A 12,370-nucleotide genomic window follows, 5' to 3' on the forward strand; every position below is an offset into this window, starting at 1 on the left:
TTATTTAATTTGCTTGTTTGACCCTTTTGGAATATTTCATTTTCATCATGATTAATAAACCAAATATTTTCTGATTTCTTTTGTAGGTTGAATTAAAGAGGAAGTACAATGACCAGCACAAAAGTACAAGAGGCCTTTTATCAGGGAGTCATTGGTATGAAATTCAAGCTTATAGAGCTCTCAACCAAGCCCTGGGAAGGTGAGAGAAATGGAACATAATTAAAAATATGTATTTGTAGAATTTTGTCAAATCTTTAAGGATTAATTCCTCCCTGTTAACACAAAGGGGATAAATGAGGCCAAAAACCTCATCTTGCAGAAATTCAACCTTCATCAGCTCAGTGCTTGACAACTCTCTGCTTTTCAGCCTCTTGTGCATTTGAGTGTTATTATAATTCAGAGGTTTTGTTTTACGTTGAACCCTCTTCAGTTTGGTTGCAGGTTTTATTACTTGTCGTGCAGAGAGACAGAAAGGAAAACCTTAACAGAGACAAATAGTTCTGAGCTTATAAACCAAATGAAAATTCTCAGGGTTTTTCCAATGCACTAATTGTTCACACTCTCAGTGGGCTCAGAACAGTTGTTTGATATTCAGCCTACAAGTATTTTTGAAAGGGAGAAATAGCAGTGGGGATTTTCAGACCTTTGCAAAAGGTCAATTCAATTATTGTGCTCACTGATCTCTTTCCAGATTTAGAAGAAGTGGTACAGCTTCCTTTCCTGATGATGAAAAAAATTCCCCCAAATTTTATTAACAGGGGAGAATTAATTCATCCTTCTCCAACGAAATTTATCATATAAATAAAGATTATCACTGTCATCCCTATCTGTCATAGATGCCATGCATCTGTCAGGGGTATATAGAGGTAGAAACACAGATTTATAGATGAGAAACATCAGCTGGAAGACTCTTCTCATTTGAATCAGACCTAATTCAAATGTGATGACGTAAATTAAGGCTTAGAAGAAAACTGAGAGAAATAGGAACATTAGCAAAATATTGTAGATTCTTGTTGTTACAGGTCTGATTTCTTAGATTCCTCTTTGGAATGTAAGAGCATTGGTTAAAATTTGCCCAGAAAAATCTAAGGAGGAATTAAGCTGAAGTTGTGTCACTGTGAAATGAACTTTAACTGTAATCCAGATTTAGTGAAAATTGCTTATTGTGTAATTTTGCATTTGAATGAAATTCCACTGGTTTAAACTTAAGTGGAGAAAACAGACTTCCATTCTGACATGAATGTCTAAATTGTGTATAAAACCATTAGACTGAGATCTGCTGAAGGATGACAGTGTATGAGGAGTAATTTGATAAAACCAGAAAATTACACAAAGTTAATCTTAAGTTCTCTAGGAGACAGGAAAGCTTCTTCCTGCAGAGGTGCCACAGGGGTGGAAGTGAGCAGAACCAGTGGAAGAAATCTGTTTCTTAAAGGTTTTTTTGGTAGCTTTTCCTGTCACTGAGAGATTCCAGGGTAAATAATTCTTTCTTGGAGAGCCACCCTGTCACTCCAGTTTGAAGCCCTGATTCTGAGACTCTTGTGCTTTTATGTACATTTGTAAACATCACCCTCAAAAAAATGTACATGAACCTTCTTATACCCTGGGGACAATAACCCTGAACTGTTCCTGGCAGATTCTTTGCCATATTTCATTTATGTTATTGCTGTTCTTTAATCCTTTTTTATTGGCAGACGGCACAGAAATCCAAATAACATTAAAAATAATATCAACACAGGAAAAGTGACTATTTCTATTTCTGTAAGTCTCTGACAACTGAATTAAGAACTCAACAGTGTTTGATCTGCAGCATAATTCATTTCCTTACTAAAGAGAATTAAGAACAACCTGTGGTTTAGAGACCAAAAGTACGGAGTTATTTAAAAAACAACTTGCAATTTTATCAGTCTGGGGTTTTTTCCTTTTACAGTTTTACATTTTTTTTTTCCCCAGTATTTACACTGCCCAGTTAAGAATGGAAAACAAATGCCATGTTATTCTAATTACATCTACACCCTTCTTGTTGCCCCCTCTCAGGTGTATCAGGCACAGGAACGACTGGGGGGCTCTGATTTTGGTTGACGACCGGTTCCGGAATAACCCCAATAAATACATCACTGGTAAGCTGCAAAAATCCTCCTGGGAAAGTTCCCAGGGTTATCAAAGAGAGTGAAAACTCAGAAATACAGAAATCTGTTATACAAATACAGGTGAGGAGGAAAAGTCATCACAAAATATATCCACTGAACACAATCCGAGCCAGCAAATGCTCAATATTCAAGTCTTTTCTGTTTGTAATTTTATCCTGGGTAGGAAAAAAGGCAGGTAAAATAAAACAGGTCATGAACATTACCTCAACAAAGAAATAAAAATTAGAGAAGAATCTGCTCAGGACTGTGGTGTTTCTCTCTGTTCCTGCCCGTTTGGCTGAGGTGACCAGCCCGTGCTGGGTGTTGTCAGCAGGTGGAGCTCAGCTGCTGCAGTTGAGTCCAACTGCTCTGAAGGGTCTGTTTGTACTAAAAATACGTTTAAATTATTCAAGTAAACAGAAGTAATTCATATAGTAACACAAATAATCAAAGCTTCATAAGATCCCTTTCTCTAAAATGTAAAACTTCACACAAGAATCGAGTTCTCAGTTGTTATTTTTCCTTTTTCAATTGATATTCAAAGAATGTTTGAATGAGTTCAAAACCACTTTCTGAACTCAAGGAAGTCAGTTTTTACTTCACCCTTGTGTGTTCCTACGTCATCTAAACAGCTTTTATGCTCTGGAGATCTGGTATTTGTGCATTTTAAATATTATTCTGATAGTAGCACGTTGTGTTATATTGTAGCTCTAGAAATGTGTTGTATTCTATTGTAGCTGTTGGACAGTGATTCTGAATATCTGAGTTACTGGTACTTAATCTGAAACAAAGCTGTGAAAAGCTTCATTGTATTCCAATTTTTATCATACCCTGCTAATATGGTAATAAATACCTGTACTTCTGTGTAAGTTGCTTTTAAATATTTAAAATGAACACTCAGGCATAAAAGAAATGTAGTGATGTTTATGCAATGCAGTTTGAACCTGAAAAATGACTGGTGAAAAAGGTAAAGGAAAAGAAGGGTATTGTTCTTATTACTCATGAAAATAGTACCATGGATTAAATAAATTATGATGATTATTAAATGAATTCTTGTACTTTCACGAGCAGCTTCTTGTCATCTCTGTGAATCTGACTATAGATAGAAATATTTGCAGTATTAGGATACTATTTACTGATGGGAAATCCTTGGTGTGGATGATGTCATTTTGCAGTGACACCTCTTTTTTCCCTCAGGATTGTCCAAATGGATCCGGCAGCAGATCCAGCACCACGGGAGCTTCGGCAGTGCCCTGGAATCCCTGCAGGCCTTTGCTGCCAGGAACCAGAACAACAGGGAGATTCTCCACATCCCTCCGGATTCCAAGGACCTGTCCCAAGGCTCTCAACCAGAGGCAGCTGCTCACCTGCCACCAGATGTTCCTGCCAAAATTTGGGAGCAAAATTTAGGGTCTGAAGGGAATTTTCCCGTGACCGTCGGCTCGAAGCGGCCAAGAAGCGTCATGGCAGCAGGGAAACAAAGTAGGAAAACCTTCCTCAGCAATTTTGAATGTGAAGTTGCATCTCTTTGGGAAGAAACAAATGGTTTTTAAAATTACAGAACGGTGGAAAATGTTTTTTAAAATTGCTATGGTGGAAAATGATAGTTATTCACAACTGTCTATGAGCTGTGCTCAGGACTAAAATTGTTATTCCACCTTAAAACAATTGATGATGTTTGATAAGTTTATAGCACAATCAAAAATGTTTTCACTTGAATTTCTTTTTCCGTTTAAAACTATGAAAATAATTTAAAATTTGAAAGGCCAAGATTAACAGAATTGCAAGACGAGTGCCCTGGTTCAACCTACATCTGTTGTTTAGACACTGCTGTGAGACACCTTTCGTGGGATCTCCTTCAGTACCACCTTTACATCTAAATATTTACCCATTCCTAAATTTTAGGGAAGCTTATGACTTCATTTCAGGCAAGAAAGATGTGAATAAGATAAGAGTACAATAACAAAAGTTACAAATTTCCAATCCCATCATGCTCTATCTTTACATACACCAGTTAATCTGTTGATTTAATTCAGACAATTCAAGTGTAAAGAGAGTTGGAATATCTGGGCTTTTCTTTGTATTGTTCTTAATGAGCGCTGTAAAATGACTGCAAACCTGATCAAAAGTGGTAATTTCGATGTGCTAAACGTGCTGTAAATGAGGGGGGAAACCCAAATACAATGAATTTATGTTTTGTGATTTTTCACAGGTGGCCAGAAAGTTGGGGTAGAGAGTCATTCTCACCACGTGAGACAAAGAAGAAAACGTGTTGATTCCGCACCCAAAGTGCCAACAACTAAAACAGAGACATTAAACACGAATGGTTGGACTAATGGTGATATTGTGAAGGAGAATTGCTGCTTTAAACCACTGACTTCAACACCTCTGCCTGTGGCCAAGAGCTGCAGGGCCACAGCTGATGGCAGACAAGAGGATGTGAATGGGCCCAGTGAACTCAGTGATAGTTTAAATCAATGCCAATCATCGTTAACTGCAGAACATAAACCAAGTGGACCAGAATCATGTTTGGAAACAACTCATTTTTCAATTAAAAATGCTGAGGCTCCAGTTGCTGAAGAGCTCCAGCTTCCAGCTGAGCCCTGCAGAGAGTGTCCCACAGCAGGAGGGAGGGCTGAACCTTCCACCCTGAACGCGTGTGCAGAGGATGAGGATGAGGATGAGAGTATTTACTTCAGCCCAGAGCTCTATGATGATGATGCAGAACCAGAGGAACAGGAAATCCAAGCCCCTCTCCCAACCCCTCGGGCAGACGGGAATCAGGTGGAAGGTGGAAACCCCCCAGTGGCTGAGGAACCTTTTGACACCTCAGAAACGCTGAATGTGACTGAGAAGGTCGAGGCTGGTGGCAGGAGCCCGAGTTGCAGAGTGCTGCAGAGTGAGAGGAGTGAGGATAGTGCAGGTCAGGATGTGGAGGTGGCCGGGGCAGCAGGAGCAGAACAGGGAGCAGCTCCAGGGATGGACGGCAGCAAACGGAGAGTCAGCCTGTCCAGAACACGAAATAAAGGTGTGTCCTCTTTTCTCTCGAGCAGCAGCAGCCCCTGGGCACAGTGTCTGTGGGAATCCCACTGAGCAGCTGTTCAAATGTTGCCTCACCCCAGAGCAGTGGTGGCTTTTCTCCTGCTCATCCCACCTGAGCTGCTCCCAGACTTGATTCCTTATTACATTCCTTATTACATTCCTTTTTTTGATTGTCACTGTGAAACTTATGGAACAGGTTCACAGTGCAGTTTTCTAGAGGTGCAATTAAGGTTCCTCATCCTGATTGCAGGGTAAAGGACAACATGTTTGGAAATTCTAAATACAAGCCCAAGTGGGATCTTACTTGTAATTATTGGCTGAGGAGGTTTGTCCACTACAGATTTAATTCACCATTAAATACCATAAAATAATAGCGTTTTTCCTCAGAAAGCCAAACACCCATATCATCAAATTACAGTTTTCTACATTTGTAAGGGCTTTTTTTTTTTAAATTAAATTTATAGAACAGCATCTTTGCAGATCAGGTCATATGATAGATTGAGCCTGGATACCAAAATAGGTGTTTTCTTCAGTACTTTGTCTCCCTCAGATTCCTTATGTCAAAATGCCTGAACATTTTGATACTTGATGATGATGAGAGGCTTCTTCAGAGATCTGTATTTGTTTGACATGAAAATTGCTGTTTGTTTAAATTTTTCTTCTGTGAGATCTCATTTCTTTTGATCAGGCTCTGTGTGTGTTCACATGAAAACACGTTCTCATTTGTATGCCCTACAAACACATTTTATATGAAATATACAACAATGTAAATTTGTACATAAAGGCCTTTAAGTCTTCCTCAGTCTGTTTTTTTTGAAGTATTTTAAACTTTTCTTTCATTTATTGCAATCAAAGCAGCCAGGATTTTCCTGTAATAAAACATATCGTGCCTGACTTTTCAAGGAAAGATTGTTCATTTCCATCACACATGAACATGAAGATGCAGGATTTTTGCAGTCTTAAGATTGGTTCTTTTTTTTTTTTGTCTGAGAGCAGAAATTGAATTATTAACTGGTTGTTTCCCATAGAAGTTCATCTAAATAACATCCATCTCTCCAGAGCTGTGATCTTCTCATATCAACAGGATTTAAATTGTATCCTTTGTTTACACAGTAAATGCATCTTTTTTAAATTAAATACTTGTTTGCAGGAATGGCAAGAACCCCCTTGGATTTCTTTAACAACGTGATCTTGCAGTGTAAGGCCTCTGGTTACATTTTTGCTGTGTTGATGCCTCCTAAGGATCATGTTTTCCTGGCTTAGCTTTCCTGGGTTTCACTGGATCATTGGATGCTGATGGGTTTTTGAAGTATTGAGAGGGCAGAAGCTCCAGCATTGGCAGCAATTCAAACATCTGACACATCTCCAGCTAAATACACTTAATTTCGAGTTCAGTGCTGATTAAGTGGCTGGGCTGGAACTGTCCCACATCCCCCACCAACTGCTGGGGCAGGTGGTTGCAGCCACACTCCAAGAGTTCATGGACTTGATCCTCAGGAGTCTTTAAAGCTCAGTTTTCTTAAACCAAATCTTCTGTCCCAAAGCACTTTTCACATTCGTGTGTGTCCAACTAGAAAACAGAAATCACTTAAGCTCTGGGCCTGTCTGCTCAGCCCAGGGCCCTTTGCCTCTTCTTTGTCTTCCAGAAGATTTGTCTGCCTTTAAATCCTTAACATTAAAAAAAAAAAAAAGAAAATCCATCTCCCTTTCCTTATCTGGAGCAGATTGTTCCTTTCTTGATCTCGTGTTGCATCTTACTTTGATTAGAAATCCTTTAAGACAAGACCTGTTGTGTGTCAAATACTTCACAATAATTTACAGCTACATTTTATAGCACATTTCTCCTTAACCGTTATTTTTTAAAACATGAAATATCAGCATTTGTCCTATCAGATACTATATTTTCTTGACAAATTTCTATCCACAAAAAACTCAAATCCTGGGATAACTGATGGAAAATAATCCATTATATTACTGCTGGGTTTGGGGGGTAATGGCTGGACTCTTTCTTTTATCATAAAAACTGTAAATTCACTCTTAATTTGTCTTTATATCTAATAACTAATGTGTTGGTGGCAAGAATGTCCTTTATAGTTAATATATTTATGGTGATTCCCAGAATTAAAGGCTGCCCAGCCTGCAAAGAGAAGGGAAATCAATGTACCAACTTTCCTGGAATTATTTATTTGAACTGCTCAAATCTATAAAAAATGATTGAAAATTCCTCTCATGCTCTGATATCATAGAGAGGTAAAATCTCTGCTGCCTAAAATAATAATAAAATCTTGGATTTATTTAAGGATTGAAAATTCAGAGGAAATGCAGGAGAAGAAAAGCTCCAGTTAGGAAAAGTGGCTCCAACTGGGACAGAAAGGTACCCCAGAGATGGGATAAAGGACCTGCTCCAAGGGGCTGCTGTTCAATGGGAAGGTGCAGGGGAGATAAGAATGATTTATTATATAATATCTGAAGGGAAATAATACAGGTGAAGCAGTTCCTTCATGAGCTGCTTGGTTTGCTGCAGGTCTCTATTTACACACTCAATAGATACCTTTGTTTCTGCTGGGAAGCACAAGGGCACCTCTCATCCTATGCAAAATTCCCAACAAATTGATAGCCTGGAGTGTTACAGACTTATAAAACACCTCATATTTTAGATGACAGTGTTTCTATTTAGTGAGGTGAAGCATTTTGAGCAGGGTGTTTATTTTAATTATTATCTAGTTTAAATGACTGATTCAAAGAGATTCCTCTGAGTAATTCAAGTAGTGTGTTTCTGTGAAGCAGTTTTGACATATTTAATTGTATTTATATTGAAATGCTTCCATCTTGTATTTACATGCATTTGTGTCTTGCCTTGTTAGAAGGGAACACACAACCAGCCCTGCAAGAAAGGACTTTATTGCATTGTCTGTGGAGCTGAAATCCTGCCAAAAGCAGAGGGTAAGATCCAGGGAACAGTCAAGTGTTTCAGGTTGGGACTGATGGAATTCCTGATCCACCTTTTTAATTCCACAGTTTTGGACCCTGGAGGGATATTTTAGAATAACTGGATTTGGTAACTGGATAAATACACATTAGAAATGCACTGAAGACCTGCAGAAAGTCTTTTTTTGGGGGGGGAGGGGGAGAAAGAGGGAGTGGTCACAAGAACAACTATTTAAAGAAGTTACTTTTTCTGGCCCGTTTCTGTTGCCTGGTGCTGCCACACCGACCTGTCTGGAATGACAGTGAGCATCTCTTTATTTAAGATTTAACTGAAGGCAGCTCCTCCTGACATTATGGGAGGCTGAAAGAGATGATTTGTAACAGAGTGACCCATTCATTGGGGCTGTTCCTTCTCAGGATTAGGTGTTAATTTGCTACCAGTTGCTGTGAGAAGCTTGGTAATATCTTGGCACAGTAACTCTGGGAATCTCCTACTTATTTTCATGAAACTATCCAAAGTCTTACTGCAAAGCCACTGATTACAGTGGGTAACCTGCCTTGTGTTAATTTTGGTCTTCAGTCCTTGGTTGATATGAAATGGGGATTCCTTTGGAAATGGTGTTTTTCTGAGGCACTTTAATTTGGGAAGGTCTAAAGGCTGGTAATGGGAATAACAACTCTGCTGCTTTTTAAAACGAGCTTCAGGTTCCTGGGCCACGTGTGGTAATGACCTCATTACAACATGTTCTCCTGGGTTACATGCAGGAACAATTAGATGGAGATGCTTAATACACTTAAACAAGGCATAAAAGAGAATTTAGTGAGGATTGAACTGGGCTTGGGTTTTACAAATGTGAGGGTAAGAAGAATATTTCTTTTTGTGTGCCTTGTCTGTACATCTCAGGCCCTGGACAGAAAGCCAGAGGGCTACATTTTTAGGAGGTTGTGGATTGATGCCCTCGAAAACTTGTGTGATCTCATCAGTGGACTCTCATTCATTTCCTTAATCTGAATTTATCAGCTTTGTCTTTGCAGTTTGGGGTGGAATCTGTGAAGCAGAATCACTGCTCTGAATCCCCGAGGTCCATGAATGCCCACAGTTACCAGGGTGTCCCTTGGCAGGGAGAAGTTTTATGTTGTTTAAACTGAACCTCAGATGAATCTGAATCCTCAGTTGATTGAGGAAAGCTAAAAAAAAAAATCTGAAAATGAAAAAATAATGGCTTTATTCAAAGTCGATTCAAACTCACCGGTCGATTTGGGAGTAATAACAAGGGGAAAATTATCTGTTGCAAAGTAAATTTTGGACACATTAAAAAAATTTTAAAGAAGGCCTCCTTCCAAGGTCCATTTACAGCAATAGAAGTCTTTTCAGTGCCTGCAGTGGGTATTGGACCAGGGCCTAAATTCCCATCTTGTAAATGTGGAAAGTTTGCAGCGGGGTGGAACAGTGCTGTATTCAAAGCCATGTGTGCACAGAACTCTTACACCCCACTTTTTAAATTACAGGGATTTTGAGAAAAGCTTGCTACAGTAACAGTGAAGTGCAAACAATCTGGAAACTCTTCAGCAATAGCAATGTAAGAAGTAAAGGATCCATTAGGAGTTGTGTGTGTCAGGTAGATGCCACTGCAGAAGATGAGAATGGGATGTTGGTCATCTCAGATGCTGCAAGTCTGAGTTGGCTGAAGGAAACTTTGAAGGTTTATCAGATGCCAGTGAAAAGTGAAGGTAAATCTTACTGACTCCTGATAAATACCAGCTAACATTTGTCAAGTCCTTCAGTACTTTGAAGAGATATTTAGTTTAACAATAATTTTTTTGGTGGCTGAGTCTCCATTGTTCTTTAACTTCCACACCTTTCCTTTGCTCCTATTAAATTTCTGTGAGTTTGAAGGAAATCCAATCTCCAACAATTCTTTAGTGGATGTGAATAAAATGCTCTTTCTCCTTCAAGGATATCCTTCCTTTTCACAGCTTTTTAAAAGGAACATTTTGCTTCTAAAACAAGTGATGTTTTTTTTTTTTTGTCTTCAATGAAAACACCAAATCTCTCAAGATTCTGGTGTTTTTGGGTCCTTTTGCCAAGGATTGTGAACGTTTCTGAAACCCCAGGAAATACTTAAAATAAGCATAGAAGTGATCCTGCCATGCTGATAGATGTTAATGACAACTGTAACCCAGGTCTTTGATCTGAGGTAAATGAGGATGATTGTTTTAAGCTTAGGAGAAGAAGTTTGGCTATTTTATGGGGTAAGGAAGCTGAGTCTTACTCTCCAAGGCACAATATTTGGCTAGAAAGCCAATAAACATGACAGAGAAACATGTGAGTCAGTGGGTTTTGTCAGGAGGCTGGAAATACAGAAGTTGGAACTTCTGACAGTGGTCCTTGGCCAAGAAAGTAAATTATATATCATTGTTTTCTCTGAACTGGACCATTCACAACGCTGACACCCCTCCCCTTTGACCTTTTGGGAAGCTGATGGTGAGATTTTTTTCCCTTGAGAGGCTCAAAGCTCTGTGGACTCTGCACATTTAACCAAACACTGAAGATCAGCAGCAGTTTTCCCTGCCCTCCCAAATTTCTGGGGTCCTTCTACAGTGTGTTCTGGTGAAACAGAGAAGGATAATGAGAGCAGAATCCTTCACACTTCTCATAACCAGTTAAAATGCCTGAATTGGGGTGTTCACCCCGTGGTTGGAGCAGAATTCTGCAGAGGGGATGGGTTTGGTAGGAAATGGGATGTGGAACCCTTTGGTTCTCCAGGTGACAACAGGGAAGAACTTGCTTTAGTTCACATGTGGCCACTTCTGTTGCCATCCAGTGTTGCTTGGATGTTATTTTGCCACAAGGGCTCCTTTCCAGGAGTTCCTAAATCCCCAGGGATTCCTGAGCATTCTTTGCCATCTCATTCTCTGGCAAAACAAGAACTTGACGTTAGAAATGTGAAGTGTGACTTTGATCTGTTTGAAAATCTCTCCTGATGCCCTCTGTAAAGCACTTTTTCTTTCTCTTTGAAAGACTTGCATGGCAGTTTATCTTTAAATGCTCTTTGGGATGAGAAGGAATGTTCTCTGACAAGTTACTTACAATGCAGGAGCTGTGTCACTCGGGCCAGTTCTCCATGTCCTTTGATAGGAGCTGAGGTTACTCATTTCAGTAATAAAGTGCAGTCATGGGTAAGTCAAATCATTTTGTATATTAAAATGATGACTGGAAGATTTGTGTGGTAAATATTAAAATACCATTTTTGTAAAAGGTAGAATGAACACTTTTATCTGGACAAATTTTATGTGATTCACCTCGTTTCTACCACAGAGTGAAGAGCTGAGTTCAGGTCACTTAATGTATTTGTAATAGTCTCTACCTAATTTGGTTCAGTGTCTTATGAGAAGAGGCAGGAAAATAGCAGCCATCCATGAAAAGGAAAACCAGAACAAATCATACTTGCACAACCCTGTAGACTTGAATTTTCAGACATGTAGTTTTATGTTATTTTTGGGACTAAAAAAAAGAAGTCAATCAGCTCCTGATGGATGAACGTGGACAAGGTCTAAAGAGTCAGCAGGAAGAGATTTATTTATGCATATTGTATTTCCAGCAGTGTTAGCAAACTAAATTCTCAGTAGAACACTTGGAAATGTAGATGAGAAAACTCTGTATTTTTATGGTACTCTCAGAGCACTGGGGGTGAGGCTCCATCCTGAGGGAGCTGTGCAGGTGAGTCCAGGACACCTTTGCATCTCCCTTCGTTTATACTCTGCATATAAATAGAATTGAACTATTGGAGACTAAATCTTTGCCAAAAACTGACTGTGATCTTTATGTTTAGGTCTGTGTGTGTCTTTATAAACTGTCCAAGCTCTTTGAAGTGCAGTGTGTGACAGTGTGATGATGGCACAAAGGTTAAGAGGCATTATTTGCCATTATTTGCCACGAATTTGGGCATTTCAAACATTACCACTAAAATTTCATGGCGTTTTTAGCGTTCATTTTATATCAGAGATACTGAAATGTTGCACTGAGGGAATTTATACTGGCAGAACATGAAATAAAGGGATCCCCTGAGGTATAATGAAAGCTGGGGGTTGAGGAAAGACTAATTTTTGTTTGTTTTCTTTTCTGTTTTGTGTGTGAAAAATACTGTTATTTATTTCTAAAGGCAGGCTGAAGATGAATGATAGTAACTTTAATTTTATCATCTCTTTGCTTTAAATCCGGTATAACTGGGAATATATTCATGTAACTGGGAATATATTCATGTAACTGG

The 12,370-nt window shown here is 39.0% G+C and overlaps 1 protein-coding gene across 1 annotated transcript in view; it reads left to right on the forward strand.

Moving 5' to 3' along the window:
- Positions 1 to 86: 86 nt before the first annotated feature.
- The window catches only part of LOC113975044 (Fanconi anemia group J protein homolog), a gene marked incomplete at its 5' end in the record, with an annotated part of 51,822 nt that continues 39,538 nt past the window's right edge, over positions 87 to 12,370 (forward strand). Inside the window, 8 exons of the mRNA XM_027698673.1 lie at positions 87 to 199; positions 2,038 to 2,120; positions 3,327 to 3,611; positions 4,342 to 5,157; positions 7,472 to 7,545; positions 8,036 to 8,114; positions 9,609 to 9,830; positions 11,122 to 11,279. Coding sequence (XP_027554474.1) covers positions 87 to 199; positions 2,038 to 2,120; positions 3,327 to 3,611; positions 4,342 to 5,157; positions 7,472 to 7,545; positions 8,036 to 8,114; positions 9,609 to 9,830; positions 11,122 to 11,279 — 1,830 coding nt within the window. The remainder of the gene's footprint in view (positions 200 to 2,037; positions 2,121 to 3,326; positions 3,612 to 4,341; positions 5,158 to 7,471; positions 7,546 to 8,035; positions 8,115 to 9,608; positions 9,831 to 11,121; positions 11,280 to 12,370) is intronic.

This window comes from Neopelma chrysocephalum, unplaced genomic scaffold, assembly GCF_003984885.1.
Source record: "Neopelma chrysocephalum unplaced genomic scaffold, ASM398488v2 Primary Assembly neopelma1_132, whole genome shotgun sequence".
Lineage (NCBI taxonomy): Eukaryota > Metazoa > Chordata > Aves > Passeriformes > Pipridae > Neopelma > Neopelma chrysocephalum.